Below are 23,976 nucleotides of genomic sequence, written 5' to 3' on the forward strand. Positions count from 1 at the left end.
AGCATATCAGCAAAATTCAATGGGTCTAATGGCTGGCTTCCCTGGCTGGGGAAACTTACAATACACAGTGATTGATTTAAACAATACAACCATAGGAGACACTTAAGCAATGATTTACTCTTTAGACTTTGCTGCTAAAGTCTTTGTTGCTAAAGTCTTTGTTGCTAAAGTCTTTGTTGCTGTGTGCATGGAGAGGTGGAGATTGTGTAAACTTGTGATTTTTACCAGGGTTTTTGGAAATTGGGCCTGTGAGAAGTTTGGCCTATAACCAGATATAAAATCACAACTTAAAAGGAAAAGGGAGATTTTCACGTAACAGGTTTTCATAGAGAGGAGATGAGGGCTTGTATTATTACAAACATTTTGCTAATATGAAGGGTACAATTTATTATTGCCAAGAGATATGCAAGTGAAAAAGGTTGGGATCCACTGCAGGAGAACCATGAATCAAATCCACCTTTAAGGTGTCTGGTGTGTTAAGCCAGAAGCTCTACATACAACCCATAACACATAACTGAGAGTGTGCAATTCAATTCACAGCAGAGAGGTGCAGCTGCATATATTTGCAAGCCTTTTTACTCAGAAGTAGACCCACTGCTTTCCATGGGTGTTATTCTTAAGTAATGCTGCATTGAATTGTAGCCTGGGAATTGTTGCTTCAAATGGAAAGGGGATCCCATCCTGGTGTTGGAAAAAAAAAAAAGACCTCTGCCAAATGCAAAGCCTTTGCAAAAGGGAATCGGGTTGCAGCAGCAAAAGGGAACGGAGGGGAATAAAAGGTTAACTTTGGCTGAAATGTCCCAGGAAAGTATAGTTACTTTATATAAGTATAGAAGTATACAGTTACTAAGTATAGTTAGCTGGTTAGCAACTAACCAGCTGCCTGCCTAAGCTTAGCAGAGAAAGAACCTGTTCAGAGTTGAAAGGCTCTGCCCTCTGATTGACCCGGAGATAAGGCGAAGTGAGAATTGGAGCTTGATTACTTGGCAAAAATTTCACCGTAAGCACTGTGAAAAATGGTGTCACTAATTTATTGTCCATTCTAAACATTTCACAAACTCAGTGGTCATTGGCCTTTGATAGACTTCCTGCATTTCAACAGGATTTTTTTTTTAATTAAAAGTGTTCCTAACTTTATTTCTTCTTACTGTACTGCATATACTATTTACAATATACCAATGGATCACTAAAAAAGAGATAAATGAATCAACAAACATTCACATACAGTGGCAGGGTATATAGAAGTGCTATAAAAAGTACAAAGCCAACTGATTGTAAAATCCAACACTAACATTGAAAGTACAGTATCTATTTTTAGTGAAAATGGCAAAGCTTTTATCCACAAGTAAGTTTATTATTATATCCCAATGAGGCCCAGTCCATAAACTGTAATTCTGAGGGATTTTCACAGCAATATTCCCTCTGGTTCTAAGAGCAGATAGCTTTGTAGGGGTTTGGGCACAGGTAGTAAGGGGATGAGATCATGGCACCTATTGCTGAGCTTTCTTCTAATTACACAACGACACAAATGTTGCAAATGCCGGACTGTGTACATCTGTTTGAGGAAGGACTTGTAGAAAGGCAGATGTCTCTGAAAGAAAAAGAGATTCATTTGTGAAGCTTGAAAATCTGAAAAGAAGCTGAAGGGTTAGTTGTGAAGGTTATGACCTTTAGTGTAAAGAGTTTTTTTTTTTTTTTAAATGGAGTAGTCAGAAGCTTTTATGGAGGTTGGTGGAGGTTTTGTGGAGCTTTATATCTATAAAAAAATTAAAATGGGCAACAATTAAACTACTATGAGTTAATTTCCTCTGCAAACACAATTCCTGACAAGTCATATCTAAATCAATACAGAAAAACAATAGCATAGTAAAGAGAAATTATCCACAACATGGTAGATAAAATTTGAGTGATATGAGTTTCAAATCAAATATGAATATAAGTGCAAGCAGATCATCCGGCCATACCAGAGTACCTTTACTCTGTGTTTTTACCTGTGCATGTGGGGCAAACTAGGTGTGACTTTAAATATTTTATTTTGCCCTGTATGTTGTGTTTGGGGTGGTTTTATAAAAAAAAGATACAGTCAATTCTTGCTGTCCACTCAATTCCTGCAGATTTGCTTATCTTCTATCTGTTCTTGGCTATCCGCAGCCATCCTGAAGCTATTTGTGGTGGTCAGGCTGCATCCAAGGCAGCCATTCTTAAGCTCTCTGTGTCATTCTGAAGCTATCCACTGTTGGCATTCCTGTCTATAAGCCCAATCCTGAGCTCTGTGTGCCGGTTTACTGCCGGTGTGCACTGTCACAAATGTGCCATAAGGCATGTTTGCGAGCACTAATGCCAGTCAAGCACCGGTGCTAGCTGAGCATCCGCTGCTCAGCAGTTACAAGGACTGCCAAGCAGCGGAGAAGTCAGCGGGGGTGGGGGGAGGCAGGGAGGGGGCATTCCAGGGAGAGGGGAAGTGGGCGGAGGGTGGTGAGAGAGCAGGGAGGAGGCATGATTTATCATGACTTATCATGACTATCAGGCGGGGATCAGTGGAGCTTTGCTCTGCCAGATCCAAAGCCTCCGTGTTGGGCTTGCCACCTGACACAGAGGTTTTTACCTCACATCCAATCTTTATGCTGGCGATGAATCAAGTAGCCCCATTGTGGGGCTACTGTGCTTACCCAGGGGAAGGGGACAAAGGTCCCCTTCTCCTGAGGTGCCATCAGAGGCTGCTTTGGGTGTAGAGGATGCAACAGCAGCCATTTTTTATGCCGCCGCAATCATTCACCCCACGCAGCTCTGGATTGGGCTCTACGTTCTCCTCCCCCTTATTCCATTAATCTCATAGGATCTCATAGGATTCAGTATCTGCTGATTTGGTATCTGCTGGGTTTCCCAGGAACCTAACAAGTGGATAACAAGAATTTACTGTATGTAGTAGTCATATCCCCCCCCCAACAAAAAAATTGGGATTGAAGTGTGGGGAATATAACTAAAGTCCACACACTTTTCAGAGATGAGCAAATGAGCATAGGCTAGTGCGGGGGTATCGACCCAGTCTGAATTGTCCCCCGCATTGTGGCTATTGACAAAAAACCCAGCATCAAACAACTTGTATAACGCCACATCCAGTTTGGCATTAAGATGTGAGAGCGTCACCATTGTTTCGGAATTGTTTGATTATGCACATTGATTGCAGATGTTTGTGCAGCTTGATCGAGCTAGAATGCAGTGGGTAATGTGCTGGGTAGTTAGTTGTCTTGGGCCAATCTCTCTCTCTCTCTCTCTCTCTCTCTCTCACACACACACACACACACACACACACACACACACACACACACCCACACACACCCCTATTTCACATAATTGTTGTGTCCCTTAGTCACCATTCCCAAGAATCTTGGGGAAAAAGATAGAACAGCCAAAGGTACTTGCTTAAGAGCCTTTACTTGAGTCACTGGGATTTGTGTCACACAACTTTAGCAAACTGGCCAGGGAGAGAAGCTTAGTTTTGCAACTGATGGATAAGTATCATTCTTGAGAGCCTGCAAGGAAATGCTGTTGCTTCTTTCTCACTTATTTTATTTCCACCTGTATCCTGCCTTTCACCTAAATTGGTCTCAAGGTGGCTTTTGGGGAACTAGTGCAATTTCAATACCATTTATTTATTTATCACACTTCCATTCTATTTTTCTTTTACCATTTATACTACTTTTCAAAATTGTTCTCCCAGCAATGTGCATGTTAAATAGGCAGTGAAACAGCTAAAACAATTGAAATCCAAATCTCAGCAACAGAAATTGGAAAATACATAACAAAGCCAGCAAAATACACAGCTATGATCTCCCCTGTTGCATAGCAGAACAAGAGCATGATCATTTGCAGACCAGTCTAGTCCTCCCTGCATCCCTTTGTCCAGGGTGCCTTTTGTAAATAGACAGTGCAAATACACAATAAGTCTCCACTACTCCAGTTGCACAAAGAAACTAACATCATAAGAACTGCTCTCAAACTACCTGCTGCCATTCAGGGACATGGAAGCATCAAACAATGCATTGTTTTACCTCCCCCACCCCAACTGCCAACACTTCAAGGATGCTTCCTTCCCAGGATGCCCAGGGGGAAACCATCCCCCAAAGATTAGATAATTAAAGGTTCAGGTACTGTTTACAAAGGATTATGTTGACATGAGATAGACACCCACACAAGATTCTGATAACCATCCCAAATTAGGGATGAGATCAAGGATTTAGTGGAAGTCAGGAAGAGGCAGAAACTTCCCTCCATACAATCAGATGAAACATATTAGCTCAAAGAGGATGAATACTGGGTAGTCTTGGACTACCTGAGATGAAGGGGCTCTTTATGAGTTTTGCTAATTGGTTTTTATAGGGTAGTTCTGTTTACTTTGGAAAGAGATTCATCTACATTAGGATGAATTAGGAGAACATTAGGAGAACATTAGGATGTTAGTGAGAAAGAAAATGAAATCCATTGTAGAAGGAGAGAGAAAATTGTTATCTTTCTATTGTGGGTTATGTTGAGAGGCAAATGGGGGGTGGGACGAGGACTTACTGCTGAAAAGTCCCATGATGCAGGACTACTGCATAGCTTATATTAGGGGTCTCCAAACTTTTTGGCAAGAGGGCTGTATTGTATATCTGATATATTGTATATATATTGTATATCTGATATATACAGATATATCTGTATATTGTATATCTGTATTGTATATCTTTTTGCAAGAGGGCTGTATTGTATATCTGTATTGTATATTGTATATATTGTATTGTATATATGTTGAGGGTTGGAAAATAAATAATAAATACAGGGAGAACAGATGTAATGAAAGTTTGAATACAATAAAAGGGTGGCGGTGGAAGGAGGAGGAGAGCAAAGGGCAAAGTTGACTTACACAGGAAGAGGGGAAATGGATTTTGAAAAAGCCTCAAGCAACCTATCTCAAATCACAAACTTCTTTTTGTCTCAGTTTCTGCTCCGTATAAGTTTAACGTAGACATTAACTTTAATTTATATTTGTATTCCTGATCTCCCAGCATTGGCATTTACCTCACTAGGGGTGCTGAATGTACTGCAATGTAATGTAATAATTCCACTGCATTACAATCAGCACCTCTGGTAGCTGAATGAGGAATATAACTGGTTATATATCAAATTCAGCCACTAGAGGTGCTGAATGTACTGCAATGGAATGGAATGAAATGGAATAATTTCTTTCCATTACATTGCATTGCATTCAGCACCTCTAGTGGCTGAATGCAGTATATACCTATGCTGGAAAACTCAGAAGTGCATCTTTTAAGCTATTTTTAGCTCTGATACCTTGAGGGCCAGATAAAATCTTCCAGAAGGCTGAATGTGGTCCCCGGACTGTGGTTTGGAGGCCCCTGTCTTATACGTTCACTCTTGATAGTGTACCACCAGGTGTTACCCTGACTCAGGTACAGTCATAACTGTGCGCTGGTTTCTAAGTGTTTAAGGGTGCTCCCTAAGTGCTCCCAATTAGACCTGCTGTGCCTACCCACTTTAGGGTAATCTATTCTTGTATGCTGGGTTCCCATGATGCACTGCTCCCATTCATTTCAAGCAGAAGTGGTACAGAGCAGAAAGGCTGTACACTACTCTCTCGATAATTAAAGGGAAGGGGGCTGAGATGCACTTGCTTGCTCCATGGGGGACATGTGCAGAGGTGGCATTGGGGGAGATTCAGGTAGTATGAAGGCACATGCCACCAATGGTGGATATGCAACTCATTCCTACTGCATACTGACTACCAAGGGGGAAGTTCTTCAGAAAACATGCAGGGTGTCCTTTCCTTGGCACTCAGTCAAAACCTCACTCCAAAACCTCACTCCAAAACTCCAAAGTATTTGGGGCAAAGATGTTCCTAGAGAGGGGGCAAAATGCTAAGCATTACAACCTCCCAAACGTGGGTGTAAAACAGCTCCTCCCCCTCCCATGCAGAGCCAATTGCAGCTGTGACTGGCTCTGCAGGCGAGAGGGAGGGGCAACTTTACCCTGGCAATCAGGAGGCTGTCACTTAGCATTTAAAATCACTTAAATCACTTAAATAGCATTTAAAAGCACTTAAAATCACTTAGCATTTTGCCCCTCCCCCTTCCAGGAAAGTCAGCAATCTGGGGAAAACTTCAAAGAACAGAAGTATGTGGCTTCCAGGGAGACTGGAATGCTTACACAGGAAGCCTGTGCTTCTTTCTAAGGCGTTCTAAATAACTTCATTCCAGGAAAACATCTCAACAAATTTGACTGTGGTGGTGACATCACTCATGCAGTTCTTACCTGAAAATCTTCCTTTGGAATAGCATCCAGCCACTTTTCAGAGACAGGAAGATGAGGGTAGGAATTGTAGAGGATTTCAATGATCTCTGGCACTGAAGCACAAGATTTCAGCACCTAGGAGGGAAGAGCCACGCTAGATAAGGACACCAGTGGCCCACACCTATCATCATATAATACATCTCTTTGATTCTAGCCTGTCTAGGATATTTGCTGGCCAAAGCTAGTTTTGCTACTTGTAATAAATGTATGCTTCAGGACACATCCAGGTGGGGTGCTTAGCCTGGAACTGTCACACACTGGGAACTCACTCTGTAAAGAGGGTTCACATGATGCCATTGTTTATTCATTTGTCACTGGTATTTTCCCAACAGTTGTGTTGTCACATTCTTATGTTCTTATTGATTAACAGAGAACACCTGCCTTTTCTGAAAAAAGTGGTACAGCAGTGAAATGACCTCAAGTGTGGACTGTTATTAACACAGCTGTTTCATTTTCTTTTTTTTGAGGGACACAAGAGACTTCAACATCAATGAGAAAGTGTGACGGTCAGTCTATTGTGTCTCAGAACAAGCTACGTCCACTGTGGAGTGGGAAAGAAAAGATAACCAGATTCAATGGAGGACAGAGTGCTCCTTTAACCTTTGACCATTGTATAGAAGAGGGAATTTTGGCAGGTGTGACTCAACATGGAAGGGTTTAAAAAGCTGCAAATGCCAAAATTGCTTCTTCTGTACCGGGGTGTCCAAACTTTTTGGCAGGAGGGCCACATCATCTCTCTGACACTGTATTGGGGGCCAAGAAAAAAAGAATTAATTTACATTTAAAATTTGAATACATTTACATAAATGAATATATTAGATATGGAACTTATATGAAGGTCTGATGATAGCTCAGGTCTATAAAAGACCTTGTGCAAAGCAAGGCTGGCCTTTCCTTCGCTGCTGCTGCTGCTTCACAGACATGAAACAGCAAGCAGTGGAGGGAGCCATTGGCCCACAGCTTGCATGAGAGGTCAAACAGTCAACCCTTGTGAGAATAGTCGCATTGGGCCAACATGGGCTCCAGCAAGTCAACAGAGGGCTGGAGGCTCATTAGAGACTGGGGGCTCCCTGCAGGTCAGATCGGGGGTCCCTGAGGGCCGTAAATGGCCCCCAAGCTGGGATTTGGGCACCCCTGTTCTATACAATGGTTAAAAGTATAGGTACTCTGTATCTGGTCACCCTGGGGAAGGACTGTTGCAATTCCACATGTGACTGCAATGAGAAAAGCAAGAACTGGTCAGCCCTACAAAGAGCATACCTGGAAGCGCCCCAAGCTTATTGAAAGTTAATTATTGTAAGTTATTGTAAATTAATTATTAATATTTGCATATTGTAATTATGGCAGATGCAGTGTTGCGGAGATCTAGAAGGGGACTTAAAATGTGTTTTTTGTTGTTTTTGGTCAAAAGAAGAAATGTTTATAGTGGTAAGTATCAATATCATTGTAAACAAAATGATAATCCCTTCTTGGGCTTCACAAAAGTAGATACAGCGCAATCAGAACTACCGCACCCTGCTGCACCAACTAACCCATCCTGCTGATGCAGCCACACCAATGGACAGCATCCTACGGGGGAGGGGCAACCCTGGAGGCCATATTGAGGTAAGTGAACTTTAGTTCCCTTACACTGGGGCAACCCTCTGCTGCCCCAATGGGTCTCCTTGGGTCAGTGTCAGCCATTTTGCTGAATAAAGGAGAGGGGAGGAAAGAGAAATGACATTGGGATATTGATCCCAGTGCTGCCGGGATCACGCACCTCCCTCTCTTGTTCCACCTCCCCTCCTTGCCCAGGCACTTCCCCATTCCTTCTCATCCCTGCCTTATTCGACCCACCCCCACTCCCAAAAATGTTCTATTTTTTATGAGAAAAGATTAAAAAATCGATAACATAGCTCAGTGGGCACACACCATAGACATTCGTCTATAAATCGACCCCACAGATAAGCCGAGGGCAGGTTTTGAGCCAACAATCATGGAATTTTCTATGACCCTCAGATAAGTCGGGGGTTAAACTTAGAGGGGTGTCTGACTATAGTTTTGTCTGATTTTACCCCAGGCCAGATCCTGAAAAATAACCTACCACTAATTGTTACCTAAGAACTGTAGCCTCTAATTTATTAAAAACATAGTAAAAGATCATAAGATACATTTTTATTCTTTTTAAATTCTGGTCTTCACCACATTTTTGTAAACATTATCAGAGTAAGTGCACTGTAAACAACATACCAGTAAAACAGTGGTTCCCAACCTGGTATTCATGTACTCCCAGGGACAATCAACAGAACCTTTTGGGGTACTTGAAAAAGAATGGAATAATGGTAGAAAAAGGCAGGTCATGCTCCAGAATGCCTTGCAAGGACCAGCAAGGCAGGAAGGGAGGTAGCTAGTTGGCTTTGAAAGCCCCACCCAGAGCTAGTTTTTGGTCATCAATTCATGTACGAACCAGTGATTGAAAACCAGCACAATAAAAAAGCTGAAACATAATATGTAAAGTGATCAATCACCCAGAATTTCTCAGCACACTTCTGGTGCAAAACAGTGCAAAGGCAGAGTCTTCTGTTCCTCAAATAGATAAAAAGAGAAAACACTGTGATGAATACATGAAGTCTGGGTTTTCATAGAGAGGAGATGAGGGCTTGTATTATTACAAACATTTTGCTAATATGAAGGGTACAATTTATTATTGCCAAGGGATATGCAAGTGAAAAAGGAGAACCATGAATCAAATCCACCTTTAAGGTGTCTGGTGTGTTAATCCAGAAGCTCTACATACAACATACAACCCATAACATATAACTGAGAGTGTGCATTTCAATTCACAGCCGAGAGATGCAGCTGCATATATTTGCAATCCTTTTTACTCAGAAGTAGACCCACTGCTTTCCATGGGTGTTATTCTGAAGTAATGCTGCATTGAATTGTAGCCTGGGAATTGTTACTTCAAATGGAAAGGGGATCCCATCCTAGTGTTGAAAAAAAAGACCTCTGCCAAATGCAAAGCCTTTGCAAAAGGGAATTGGGTTGCAGCAGCAAAAGGGAACGGAGGGGAATAAAAGGTTAACTTTGGCTGAAACGTCTCAGGAAAATAACTATAGCAACTAACCAGCTGCCTGCCTAAGCTTAGCGGAGAAAGAACCTGTTCAGAGTTGAAAGGCTCTGGCCTCTGATTGACCCGGAGATAAGGCGAAGTGAGAATTGGAGCTTGATTACTTGCCAAAAATTTCACAGTACTATACCTGAGTATCTGTGGTAATTGACTGGACACAAGTCTCTGAGTGAGTGTCACAACCACAATGTGACACAATGTTCTACAATGCCATTGTTAATATAGGAAAATTTTTTTTACTATGGTTCAACTATCTTATGATATCCTATCCTTTTTCCTGCCTTGTCATAGCACCTGCATCAAAACAGGTGACTCTGCATGGCCTGCACTGTATCCAATGCAGGTTAGGAGCAGACTGGAGGTCACCTTGGGGTAAGGGGATATTTTCCCCCTTATCCTGAGTAATTATCCAGTCTCTCTATGGGGCTACTTAGGTCTGCACCAGCTATTTAGCCGGCATACATCCAAGAGCCTGTGTAGGGCTGCCCAGCCTGGGAATGCGGATATGGTGTGCACTGCCACCACTGATCCCATCCCCCCTCCTGGGCCCAATCTCCATTCTGCTCTCCCCTGCCCAGAAATCCCTCCTGCATTCACACTGCCCCCACCACCACTTTCTCCCACCCCCCCCCCCCACACTGCCTGGCACATCTTTCTACCAATGCTGCCTGCTCTTGAATTGGTGCAAACATGGTTTGCAACACTCTGAGCTGGTGTCTGGAATCCTGTACAAGCTCAAGCTGACAGTATTGGGCTGTCAGTGAAATGGGGTTGTTTAAACTGTTCTTATTAGGGCAAATCCACCTGCCTGCTTGTTCCTCTATTATTTAATACCTACACAGATGTTAACAAGCAGGGATAAATTTCTCTTTGAATCAGAGATCCTCAGATCATTAAAGCAGTTATTATTACAACCTATGAAGGTGCTGGAGTCATGGCTTTGGAGGGTTAACTTGCAAGCTTTTTAAAATTAGAAACGCAGGTTAGGAATTAAGAATGTGAGCATCCAGCACTATGACCGTTAGGACCAACCATTCCCATAGGAATTAAAAGGGTAAGAGACACACACTACAGAGTGCCAATTAGTGCATGTTGGGGGTGGGTGGGTTAAACTTGCTACTGTTTGGAACATGACCAAAATGGTCACATAAACTATGAAGTTGTCACAGGCATTTTTGAAATGGGATAAACAGTTTTTATTTCAAATATAAAATAATTTCTCTTTGATATGCTAACTGAAAGTCAATTTTGCAATGTGAATTGCCATGTGAAACACGTTTGGGTCTAGATTTGTGTAGCACATTGATGATTGTCATGTACGCATCCAGATTCTTCTGCATCTCTTCACTAATTCCTTTTAAACAGCAGTACTTGGAAGCTCCCTTAACGTACAGAGTATTCCAAGTGGTGTGAGAGCCATTCACTTGAGTGCAGACTCATTCCATTGGGGAATTAGAGGAATATTTCAGCCATCTGAGCATGTGATCAGGTCTTTCCTGATCAGCACCTCTCTAGGAGTCTCACTGGGTGGGAAAGCTGTAATGTTCACATTCATTTCCCTATGCTATGAGATGGCATCATGGAGAAGGAGCTCCCTCACTGATGGTGTGTGAACACTGTCTGAGGTTGTGGTAACAAGGACAAGGATACAAAGAGTGATGCTGTCAAGGGTCAGATCAGCTGTCCATCTAGGACAGGACTGTCTGACAAGTGGGTCCTTCACAAGATCACAAGCAGTCCTTCCTCTTTGTTCCTTTGCTCCTCAAAGGCAATAAATGGTGATGGAGATGCTGGAAGCTGGAGTGTGTCAGGAAATGGAAAGCCAGTTCTCTGCCCTGTGCTTAAATACCTTGACAAAAGCTGTTGGCCATATTTTCTGAGAGCCGTGGTTCAGCAAGGTCTGCACAGTAAGATGTGGTTTGAGATCCTGTTTGAAAGCTGCAGCTTGTAGGACACAGGACATTGGATAAGCTCCATTGTAATCTATAGCATTGACATCAGCGTTTCTTTGTAGCAGAAGTTGGACCAAACCATGATTAGCATTCCTGCAGGCCTTGTGAAGGGGGCTCTTGACTTCTTCGTCCAAAGTGTTTACTTCTGCTCCATGTGTAAGGAGTAGTTTGCACACTTGCAAGTAGCTCTCTTGGTCCTTCACTGTCTTTGCTTCTCTACAAGCTATACTGAGTGCTGTTTCCTCCAGGCTGTTCTTCTTATCCACAGTAGCACCGCAGCTCAAATACAGGTGAATGTGGTCATAAAGGCCATGTTTAGCGGCCACATGAAGAGGTGTTTCTTGGAGTTCTTCACTTGGCTGGTTCACCACGGCACCATAACTCACTAAAGCTTTGGCACACCTACAAAGTAGTGATATCATTGTTATATTCACAATAAAGGACATTGAGAAATTTGTTACTGCTTTGTTATATTGCTGTATTTTACATTTCCTGAGATATATAGTTGTGGAAATACACATATAGGGCGCAATCTTATATGCACTTACTTCGAAGTAAGTCTCATTGGACTCAATGGGACTTATTTATTTGAAGACAAGCTTAGGATCGTGCTGACAGTTATAAAAGACAGGGGCGACCCATCATCATCATCATCATCATTATCATCATCATCATCATCATTAGTGGTATCACAGACCACCAGATGTTAGGACTGGGATTTTTGAGCATTCACTAATTTGAACTTTACCCAAGAGTTTAAGAAATGGTGAGATATTACCATATAAGATATAGCAATATCATCATCATCATTATCAACTGCTTTTATTATTGTTATTATTATTATTGCTTTTCAACAAAAAATTCAGAAAGTGGTTTAGAGAGAAAATCAAATTACTAAATGGCATATTAGAGTGTGCTTAAACTCTTTAAGTTTAGCTGAGCAAATACTAACCTTTATATTGTAATCTGTGTAATTTTTTAAAATCAAATTCTCTCTAATTCTGTCCCACTGTAAGTTAAAATTTTGCAAGCACAGCGTACAATACACATGTAGCTGTTCAGTTTGTGTGTTCTAGACTGACCAAACTTGAGAAACTTTGCATCACGAAGGTATTTTGTGAATGGCATGACAACAGCAAGAAAGAGGCAACTACAGGTGTTGAGGTGAAAGAACAGGATTGGAGACAGCAGCTGAACTGTGGTTCTCCATCAAAGCACCCCAAACCCACCTTTCACAAATGGTCATCCAAAGCTACAGTACACACTTGTGCTCTGCGTGAGAAGGCACTTGCTCCATTTGCAGGAAAGATGATAGAATATGGTTAGCAGAAAAGGAAATATTTATAGCAGCTGCACTTGAGAGAAGAGAGGAAACAGAAAAGCTATTGAGTTTTCACCCTATCCTGCTTTTCAGTTACTTGCCTAATCAACAATGAGCACTGCCAAAGAGTAAGAACATAATTCTGCATGATTGTGAACCCCTTGGGAGAACGTGGTATTTGAGCCATTGAGGCCAGTCCAGTGTTCTGGTTCTTCTATCCTAGACTGTCTTCTAGCTTTGTGTGAAGTTTGTTTGGGAAGTTTGCTTCCCAAACTTTTTAGCACTGGGACCCACTTTTTAAAATGGCACTCCATCACAACCCACCAGACCAGGGGTGCCCAAACCCTGGCCATGGGGCCATTTGCGGCCCTTGAAGACTCCCAATCCAGCCCTCAGGGAGCCCCCAGTCTCCAATGAGCCTCTGGCCCTCCAGAGACTTTTTGAAGCCCACGCTGGCCTGATGCAACTGCCCTCAGCATGACAAACCAACTGTTCAACCTCTCACATGAGCTGTGGGATGAAGACTCCCTCCACTGCTTGCTGTTTCACATCTGTGATGCAGCAGCAGCAATGAAGAAAAGGCTGGCCTTGCTTTGTGCAAGGCCTTTTATAGGCCTTAAGCTATTGCAAGACCTTCATTCATTCATATAAGTTCCATCTCTAATATATTCATTTATGTAAATTTATTCAAATTTGAAATCTAAATTCATTCTTTTTTTCCCCGGCCCCAACACAGTGTCAGAGAAATGTTGTGGCCCTCCTGCCAAAAAGTTTGAACACCCCTGCACTAGACAAAAAAGAAATATAGAAAGTCATAATATTTTATAAATTAATAATAATAAATTATTATTTAATAATAATGGGAGTCCTGTACTCCTGAGGCTGCTATAGACCTTACTTCTCGTGTGTGTGTGTGTGTGTGTGTGTGTGTGTGTGTGTGTGTGTAAACATTTGCTAGTCTCTTCCTAGAAAAGACTAAGTTCAAAGACTGTCCCCCAAACCTTTACAGTCATTCCAGGGTATCCAGAAGGCTGAACAAGATGCAAGATGTGCAGTTAGGGACATCCAGGCCAGACAAAAGGCTGAAACTGGGTTCATGCATGATGTATGGCACACTACTTACTAGAGAAAATTTAAAAATGTGACATTTTAATTTGGGGGTAGGAAGGTCATCTCATACCAGCTAACTATTTCTAAGAGTACTTGCAAGGTTCTTTTTAAATGGTTCAAAAACATTTTGAAACCCACCAGAAATTGAATCGCAACCCACTGGTGGGTCCTGATCCACTGGCAGGCCTGCCCCGTATCCAGCGCAAATTGCTTTCCCTTACCCCAATAGGACTACTTGGATCTGCACCACCTAAAGAGTTGGAGCAGATCAGAGCAGCCCAGAGCTGTGCCAGGCTGGTCAGGATTCAGCACAAGTGCCAGATTCTGGTCCCATCTCCCACCGCAGCCCATGGACCTGCCCTTCCCCACCCCAAAACACCTCGCTCCTGCCCTCTGCTCACCCCACCAGTGTCAGCCAAGCTCGGCCAGCGCGAACTTACCCTGTTGCATCACAGCGGAGGCTGGCTGCAGCCTCTGCGGTCTGGCACATGCGCCGGCTTGGCTGACTCAGGAGTAGCTGCAAACATGCTTAATGGCTTGTTTGCAACACTCCTGGGCCAGCACAAGGGACTTGCAATCTTAGGATTGCGCTCTAAAAGTCCCAGAAGGTCTTTGGGAAGAGCTCCCAAGTCGGCCATGGCATTTAATTGGAGGACATGGACATGTGATTCCATGGCCAAGTCTCCCTCATAGAATTCTTGGGAAAACCTTCAGATGTGATAATAGACATTATTCAGGGCAGAAATACCTCAGAGCTTCTGCATCTGGGCAAGAATTGCTGCTACATTTTTGTATACCTGACTAGTTTCTTGTGAACAATACAAAAAGCTAGCCATGCATTCTGTACTCTCAAAAAGAGTCATAAAACTTTTCACCACTTGGTCCAACCTGCAAGGAATGAGAGTATTTCTATGTGACCATATATAGCCTACACCAGGGGTGTCCAAAGTTTTTGGCAGGAGGGCCACATCATTTCTCTGACACTGTGTTGGGGGCCGGGGGGGGAAATAATTAATTTACATTTAAAATTTGAATACATTCACATAAGTTTACATAAATGGATATATTAAAGATGAACTTATATGAATGAATGAAGGTCTTGCAATAATGGTTGGCAACCTTCAGTCTCGAAACAGCAAGTAGTGGAGGGAGCCCTCATCCCACAGCTCATGCGAGAGGTCAAACAGTTGCCCTCACACTGAGAGCAGTTGTGTTGGGCCAGTGCGGGCTTCAACAAATCTCCGGAGGGCCAGAGGCTCATTGGACACTGGGAACACCCTGAGGGTCACATTGACAGTCCTCGAGGGCCGCAAGTGGCCCCAGGGCTGGGGTTTGGGCACCCCTGGCCTACACAGTTCCTAATCCATAAGAGGATCTACCCTCTTATTCCCTGGCTGTGGAGTTTTTTTTCAGAAACCTTTGGTAAGGGTCCTTATCAAACACCTTCTGAAAATCCAGATATATAATATCCAGCAAAGCTTGTTCTATATGTTTCAAGATTTTACTTTTGATGAGGCTTTCTGCCATCTTACCTGAAACAGGCTGTCCAGCTACAGAAAGCTACAGAGCTTTCTGGATCCCCTTTCCATCCTTTTCTAAAGGTTGCTATGACATTTGCTGTCCTCCAGTCCTCTGGAACCGTGGCCATTCTTTCGTTCCTTGGGTGAATGCCATCTGGACCCAGTAACTTATTGATCTTTAATTTGTCAATTAGGTCTGAAATGTCTTCAATTTTAACCTCTATTTGACTCAGGGCACAATCCTAACCCACTTTCCAGCACTGACATAAGGGTTATGCAGCTCCTAGATAAAAAAACAAACATTCCCTTACTTTGAGGAGACCGCCTCCATCCCCCCAACTGTAGGATGCAACACACATCCCATTGGTACAGCTATGCCAGTGTTGGAAAGTGGGTTGGGCTTTGGGGCTTACAGTCCAATCCTAACTTGCACTGGAACAGGCAGGCTGACTGGCTTGCACTGTATCCAGTGCAAAGACTGAGGCGGATCCTTACCCCATGTTGTGTGCAACCTCAATGGGGCTACTTGAATTTGTGCCAGTGAAATTGCTGGAGCAGATTTGAGCAGCCTGGTGTAATGCTGGGCTGCTTGGGAGGGAGGTTAGGATCTGGCCTAAATGCTGGAATCTAGTCCCCCCCCCTTCCTAGGTCTGGTCTGTCTCCCCTGCCCTGAAATGTCCTTACCCCCTCCCCAATCCCAACCTGGCGTCCCCAGACCGGCATTTCCTTGCCCCCTCTGTTGCTAGATCGAGCAGGCCGGTGTGTGTCCTTCCACTGGTGTGGCCTACTCCCAAGTCATCATGGACATGCCTTACAATACATTTGCAACACTCCCAGGCTGACGGAAGGGACTTACACTGGCCCAGCGCAATCTTAGGATTGCACTCTTAATTTTTTTATTAGGAGGGTTTGTTCAGGCCAAGGGTTTGTATCTGCCCAAGGTCTTCTGCCATGAAGACAGATGAAAAAAAAACCTTATTTGATTTCTCTGTATTAAGTGTAGCCGTTATGGGATGGTTTCTGTTTACAATAGCTTAAATCAGTGGTTCTCAATTTTTTTGACTGGTGGCTCCCTTGACCATTAGTTGTGGCTCCCCATTAGGGCTTCAATCCTATACATATACATTGTATAGGGCAGGAGGGTTTTTGTGAAGATTCTGTGGCTCCCCTGGCTGGTTTCCACAGCTCCCCGGCGAGCCAAAACTCACAGTTTGAGAACCACCAGCTTGAACTTTAGTGCTGTTTCACTGTAGTTTTTGAAACTGTGAAAGCAGAGGAATACTGAGCCCTGAAGACTAGGAGGTTAAGAAGTCTAAATTAAAAAAATATATTGAATGCTTCTAAAACTCACAAATCAAATGTTAGTGTTTGCTTCCTTTGACAAATGCCCAAATGTAAGTAATTTATTCATACTCTCATTCTAATATGGAGGAACTTTGCAGCTTGCAATTTATCACTCCAGCATGCAAATCTAGTGTCATATGGTTAATATCATAGTCACTTAAATAGTTAGCACAACTTTGTATTTGAGAAAAACCAAAACAATAAATAACTTTAGGGTCAAACTTCACATTATATTCTACATCATTAAAACACAAACTTAAAGCCATACATCTATTTATTTGAAAAGAGCAGTCTGGCATGTGGCGGGGGGGGCATATAAAAAAGCAACCCAAAAATGGGTTGAGGAGCTCTTTGTGACAGTCTTCTGTGAGCTTTTCACATAAGATACAAATCTGGTCATATTTTGCACATTTACCATGTGTTTAACACAATATTTCTTCTCTTCTTGCACGGGTGTAAATTATATAGAAAATACGTTTTGTAAATAGGTTCCAGGCAGTCTAATACCTATTACCAATTCACATTGTAGTACTCTCCTAGCCTCCTGCTGTCAATGATGTCCTTATTCAGGCATCACAGAGATCCCTCATAGAAATGCACTGCAGTGCCTCCCAGAAGCTGGAAAAGTTTCCCCTTACTCTGTGTTGTGCTGCACTGGCCCCAATGGGTCTACTCAGATCTGTGCCACCTCAGAAGGTGGGATAATCCGAACAGAATGCAGCAGCCAATGGCTGCTCCACACTGCCCAAGAATGGGGTCATGATCCAGTATAACCTCTGGATTCGGGCCCCACCTTCCGCTCCCCGCCTGCCCCTGGGAACGCTCACCAGCCGCCCTCCCCATCCCAAAATGCCTCCACCCTGCCCCCTACCTATGCCCCCCCAACCTATGCGTTGGCCAAGCCCAGCCGAAAGAAACTTAGCCTGCCAGGCCTGGATCCAGCGCTGGACTCCCTAAAGTTGGTGCAAACGTTCCTTACGGCACATTTGCAACACCCCTGGGTCAGCACAAGGATTGCGCTGCACATTCCACATTCTTTAAACATTTACTGGGATGGAAGTTATTCTTCACCCTGTAAAATTTACTTGCAGGTAAGCATGCAAACGATTTTGAAGCATTTCTGCAGCATTTTCTGAGACAGCAAAAGCTGTCACTTTCTGTCTTCACAATACTTTATATTCACTGCTTAAAATACCTTCTGGCAAACAGGAGAAGCCTAAACATTGTCCACAGCAATGTTTTTAGTGGAAGTAAATTAATGTGATAAGCTAGTCTAAATGAATCACAATGACTGCTGCTCTGCTATGAGATGTTGACATTGCCGTTGATGAAATGGTTGACTTAGTCACACAACAAGGTCAAATTCTGCAGTAGATGGATGAAATGAGAGCCAGCAACAAAGCACATCCAAGGTATCAACACTCTGTTCCCTTTCCATTTCCCTTACCCTTTTGGAGAGAGAGAGAGAGAGGCAACACAAATTTTAACACAAATCAAGGATTAGCAGTATACAAGGTTTTGAGTTCTATAAAGCTCTTCTTTGGCATAAATAAAGAAGCTAATGCTGATCATGCATATAAAACAAGGGGTAAAGAAAATGTTGTGTGAATATTTGTATTCACAAGTTTTGAGACAGAACCCAAACCAGCGAGGAGGCACAGACTCCCTATATTCTTTAGGAATGCCAGATTTCTGTTCAATCCATCTCATTAAGAAGCCAGCCTAAGTGAACATTTTCACCTGCTTGTGAAATGGAATCAAACTAGTGGTTATGAAAGCAGAGCAGAGTGCAATTACTTTTGAGGGATGGGTGACCTGCAATTGGAGTGGTTTGTACAGTATGTAAACACCACACCCTGACTTTGAGATTAGGGTCATCTCCTTTCATTCTTTCTGGAACTGGAGCTCCTCCTTCAGGTCAACTGTATAGAAAAAAGTCTAACTCTTTCAAACACTTTATTGCATCAACCAAAGGTCGCCATGGTTCTCTCCAGGGGTGAAAATTTACATGCAGAAATAAGATACATTTAGAATAGCCTGAATTAGACATAATTATCACCAGCAAAAAAAAAAAATCTTCTTGTTTAGCAACAAGTTGTCTAACAAAAGCAACGTTAGCAAACAGAACAGTTCTGGACTCTGTATTATTGAGACAGCCACTAACACAGCTAAGTTTGCAAGGAGATTGCAAAATCTGCTGTATCTCTATAATGTCTGGTAATGCAATTATGAGATTGTGGATAATTTTTTCTCATTATTTGTAGAGGCAAAAGACATCAGGCACCAGATTCTCCACAAAATAGAGGCACTCGTTCTACATAGTGGTCCTGGATTTCCTGTGTAATTATGCCAAAGGCATAGTCTGGAAAATATACCTTTGTGGGCAATGAATTATTTTGTGCCATGGAGAAAAATCCATGCATTCTGGATTTTTGATAGGTATAAGTTGGAAGCAAGCTTCAAGAGTTTGTCTTTGACCCTTAAAAAACCCTTTAAAAAGACCCTTTAAAAAATCCTGATCCTCGGGAACAAAGTACATGTTAAATATGCTATGAGGATGGAGGGCTTTTTTTCCCCCTCAAAGAGTGTGTCTCAAACATTTGCTAGAACATATACCATTTTTGGCTGATGAGAGAAGCGGAAGCTGCATGTCTGCCTTTTACAATTTCTTTAGCCTAGAAGTACATGGATGTCACTGTGTCCTTTTGTCCTTTAAGGCAGCTCACTGTGTCTGTTGGCCTCCTCCTATGAGCCAGCAAGCACTCAATGTCACATAGCAGCCCAAGAAGGTCTAGCCCCCTGCATTCACCTCTTGAACCCTTTTCCGCTGTTCCACATAATTAACAGAGAGGTGGTGATAAAAATGAGGCATAGAGGTGAACACCTCAGATGCTGAGCTCCCTGGAGGCTCTGCAGGGTGCCTCCTGAACAGCAAGAGACTTCTTCTGTTTTAAGTAACCAACATTATTAAGTTAAAAATAGCCCTGAAAACAGACGTGAATGGAATGCACTAACATGGCTACCATGAATGAATTGGCATTGTTTACTGGAATGATAGCCCTGGTGATGCTCTTTCTAGGTAGCTAAGTCTGGGATATAAGAGTTTAGCAGATGATCTTGGCTTTTGGTTTCTTTTCCTTTTGGCATCCCAGGCCAGTATCGTGATGTGACCAGGTATCTAGCATGCACAGAAACAGCAAACATCTGAATACCAGATACTGGGGGAAGGTAACATTCTTGTCCTACCTCTGATTCATTAGAAGTATTTGGCTGGTTGGAAAGACAAGCACACTTTGGGCTGATCCAGTTCTTAAACAGGATATTACAAGAAAGTTGTAATCAATCATTATTCTTATTCTTATTCTTCTTATTTTTATTCTTATTATTAATAACAGTATTTATATACCACTTTTCAACAAAAAGTTCATAAAGTGGTTTACAGAGAAAATAAAATAACTAAATGGCTCCCTGTCCCAAAAGGGCTCATACTCTAAAAAGAAGCAAAAGAACACCAGCAGACAACCACTAGAAAAGACAGCCGGGGTGAAGAGGGCTAGTTACTCTCCCCCTGCTAACTAAAAGAGGAGCATCCATTTGAAAAAGTGCCTCTTACCCAGTTAGCAGGGGTAGCACTTCATGAATCCTAGGGTTCTTAACAAGTGTGTTCAGCCAGTATTCAGAATTAATTAATGTAAATAGTAAGATCATAAGAAAAGATAATTTGTAAATGGTATAAGCCTTTGTGATAACAATCTGTATTTTTTTCACTCTGTGTAAAGCACAATACATATGGAATCATCATTATCATCAGGTCAACTCAGATAGACCATTCAGAAGACCAATTTTTCATGATGAAGTTTTATTATATGATAGGCAGAAAATAGCATGAAATAGCAGTCACAGGCATTAACTATCACATTGGGACACTCCTTTCACTGGGAGGCAAGAGAAGAGACAGATGCAACATTTGCACTGATATGGCTTTAAGGACCTCAAACCTCAAACCTCCACTGCCTTGTGGCTATATCCAGTTGTGGAAAAGGCTTCAGGAGTCAACCTCGAGGCAAAATCAGGAGCCGGAGTCCCTGAGGCAGTTCGCGGCTGTACACAGTCACGCTCTGGCAACTCCTGCGACGCCGCTGGAACCAACCATATTGGCTTCTGCCTTTCCATTGGACCATTCCTGCGATGTGGAGAGGGAGGATTTGCTGCATGGGTAACAGCCTATCCTCCATACCTTCTTTACCCAGGCTTCGCGCACTGGAGAGGACACTCCAACTTCGCCATACGGCATCGGCACAACACGGGAAGCAGCAGTTTACCGGTTATAAGTCTTTGCTCGATTGGCGTAGAGCATGACGCCAGGGGCTGCTTCCGACGGTGGGAGAGATCATTGCATCTCATTGGGCAGCTACCGCCCGCCTTAAGCGGGGCAGTCCCCAGCCAGTAAGGTGTTGCCTTGCCACGGTCCGTTAACCTCATGGGGTGCGTGAGGTTTAGGGTGAAAACCGACAAGCGGATCGACAACTCTGCACCATGCAACAGAACATCTGCAAGGGGGATCTGAAGGCCTTAGGAGTGGACCTCAACAGGTGGGAAACCCTGGCCTCTGAGCGGCCCGCTTGGAGGCAGGCTGTGCAGCATGGCCTTTCCCGGTTTGAAGAGACACTTGGCCAACAGTCTGAGGCAAAGAGGCAAAGAAGGAAGGCCCACAGCCAGGGAGACAGACCAGGGACACACTACACTTGCTCCCAGTGTGGAAGGGATTGTCACTCCCGAATCGGCCTTTTCAGCCACACTAGACGCTGTGCCAGAACCACCATCCAGAGCACGATACCATAGTCTTCCGAGACTGAAGGTTGCCAACAACCATGTGAGCAACATCATACTTTGCTACATCAATCACAGACCGATCCTTCTCTTCCCCCAAATAAAATCACTCCCATTTAATCATGTAACAACACCCAGCAGGTTTATAGTAGTTTGAATGTTCTGAGTTCCTTACATGTATTACCTTATTCTAATCCTTAAATCAGTCCTGTAAGGCATATCAGAGGGGTTCCTGGAGGGGGGGCAAAGCAGACTCTGGTTCCTGGAGGGGGGCACAGCATATTCTGCTGTGATCTCAGGTGGTAGACTTTAGGCAAGCAACTCTCAGCCTCAGCCCTCCTGTCTGCAATATGGCTAGAATATTAGTAACATGCTTTAGAGGCATTCCTGGAGAGGGGGGAAATGCTAAGTTTCTTCAGGCACCAGGACACTCACATAAAGCAGCCCCTCCCCCTTGGCTTCTGTGCCATTTGGAAAGGTGAGAGCAAAGCAGAGGAGACGCCTCCACTTTGCTTTTGCAGCCCAACTGGCTCAGAAGCTGAGGAGAAGGGGCTGCTTTATGTGGGTGTCCTGGTGCCTGAAGAAACTTAGCATTTCCCCCCTCTCCAGGAATGCCTCTAAAGCATGTTATTAATATTCTAGCCATATTGCAGACAGGAGGGCTGAGGCTGAGAGTTGCTTGCCTAAAGTCTACCACCTGAGATCACAGCAGAATTGTACTTCATTTAAACCAGGTATGTCCCGATTCCTAGCTGGTGCAAGGATATGCACAGTCTATGCATATCTACGCAGAAGTAACTTCCACTGTGTTCAATGGGACTGACTCCCAATAAAGGCTGAGGTTCTCAAACTGGGGCATTGTGACGCCTCAGCCTGAAGACCTCAGCTTCTGGCCCTTTAAGGGGATGGGGAAGGGGGAAGCATGATCCCCAGGATCATGCTGCTGCAGGGGCAGAAGGAGATTTCTGAAACTGGGACAATGACTTTTGTTGCATGCTTCATCATGTCTATACCATAAATACTTGTAGCTTAATATACAGTACATCACTTATGTCAATAAGCATTGCTTATTTACCTGAATGTAACCCCACTCCACCCTCAAGGTTAAGGTTTTGTTTTCGCAAAAGTCAGTTTTAAAATAAACTTACAAGTTTTCTGGGTAAATTCCACTGAGTTCAATAGGCATTCCTTTCTGAATTAGCATACTTAGGATTGCCACCGTAGGCACAAGAAGCAGCATGGTAAAATGCTCCTTCTCAAAAAATAACAGTATAAAAGATGGACAGCAACTACTTGCTGCTTGTACTACAGAGTAGTGGGAGCTGAGGCCGTGACTCTTAACCTGAGCATTACAAGCACCATCATGATGGAATGAGAAATTCAGACAATTCAGAAATTCAAAAATGTCAGACAAATCCTGACATGTACCAACATGTTCCATTTCATTAAAGAAAATCACTTCCACATTTGTTCACATTTGAAGGACTCTCTACAGATGTAGACAAAGAGAGGTGCATATGTCTTTACAACAGTTTCTAGGGGTGTGTGAGTGAGAACAGTGGCAGTTGTGTAGCATCATCAAAACAACTCCCACAGCTCATTTATAGTCCAGAGAGTTTCCTCTTCAAAAAGTACTCGTCAGGATAGGATGCACTGCCCTCTGCAACTGAAATTCCAGTTCGGTTTTATTGGGAATAACTGCACTCATCACAAAATATACTTGCGTTCACCATTACCTGTATGAAATCAACAGGCTATTAATTTCCCTTCTAACTTTTCTACTTCTACTCTAGTCTGCATCAGCTTCCCCAGTGTTATGTTGAAGAGTGCCCTTTTTTGACTTATTCCTGACTGAACCCTAACATGTTTTGGGGTTTTTTTTGCCCTGTGGCCTGGCGAAAGCGTAGAAACAAAGACCTTTTTCTCCCCCAATTCTAGTTTCTTCAAAAGCCTATGTGATTCTCCTTTTTTAATCATCCCAGCTTTAGCAAAGAGAGTGCAGTGAATGTATAGACTCTTCTTACCCCACCATGTTAATTACCACTACTATAAAAAGAAGGTCAAGGAGAGGAACTCTACTAAATAGGGTGAAGTTGGCATGCATGACTCCTAAAGTGAAGAAGATAGAAATGAACTTTGCTGGAACTTTTTTTTAACAAAAATGTCTTCAAAAAGCTTCTAGATTAAAGCTCTTATATCCAGCTTTTTTTTTTTCTTTTTTCTTTTTTTTGGGTTGAATTCTCATGGATTCTGAAAGTTGAAATGGTTGGAAGGAAGCCCAGATAATTTTTTTTTATCGTAGTCACTGAGAGGCTCAAAGGTTTTAAGTCCTGCCCCCACGGTGAATTGCAGACTATATGGGAACATAGAAGAACCTGACACATAGGTGTTCAGGCCATTGTTCGAAAGATGGAGCCAAATAAAATAGCTCTCTATGTAGGT

At 43.0% G+C, this 23,976-nt stretch overlaps 1 protein-coding gene across 1 annotated transcript in view; it reads right to left on the reverse strand.

Annotated features, from left to right (window-relative positions):
• Window positions 1–1,010: 1,010 nt before the first annotated feature.
• Window positions 1,011–23,976, reverse strand: part of ASB18 (ankyrin repeat and SOCS box containing 18) — a 37,175-nt gene continuing 14,209 nt past the window's right edge. Inside the window, exons 3-5 of the mRNA XM_066639876.1 lie at window positions 11,307–11,811; window positions 6,310–6,423; window positions 1,011–1,591 (exon numbers count right to left, since the gene is read on the reverse strand). Of these exons, the coding sequence (XP_066495973.1) occupies window positions 1,406–1,591; window positions 6,310–6,423; window positions 11,307–11,811 (805 nt within the window). The 3' untranslated portion in view covers window positions 1,011–1,405. The remainder of the gene's footprint in view (window positions 1,592–6,309; window positions 6,424–11,306; window positions 11,812–23,976) is intronic.

This window comes from Tiliqua scincoides, chromosome 1 (genome assembly GCF_035046505.1).
Source record: "Tiliqua scincoides isolate rTilSci1 chromosome 1, rTilSci1.hap2, whole genome shotgun sequence".
NCBI classification, from domain to species: Eukaryota; Metazoa; Chordata; class Lepidosauria; order Squamata; family Scincidae; genus Tiliqua; species Tiliqua scincoides.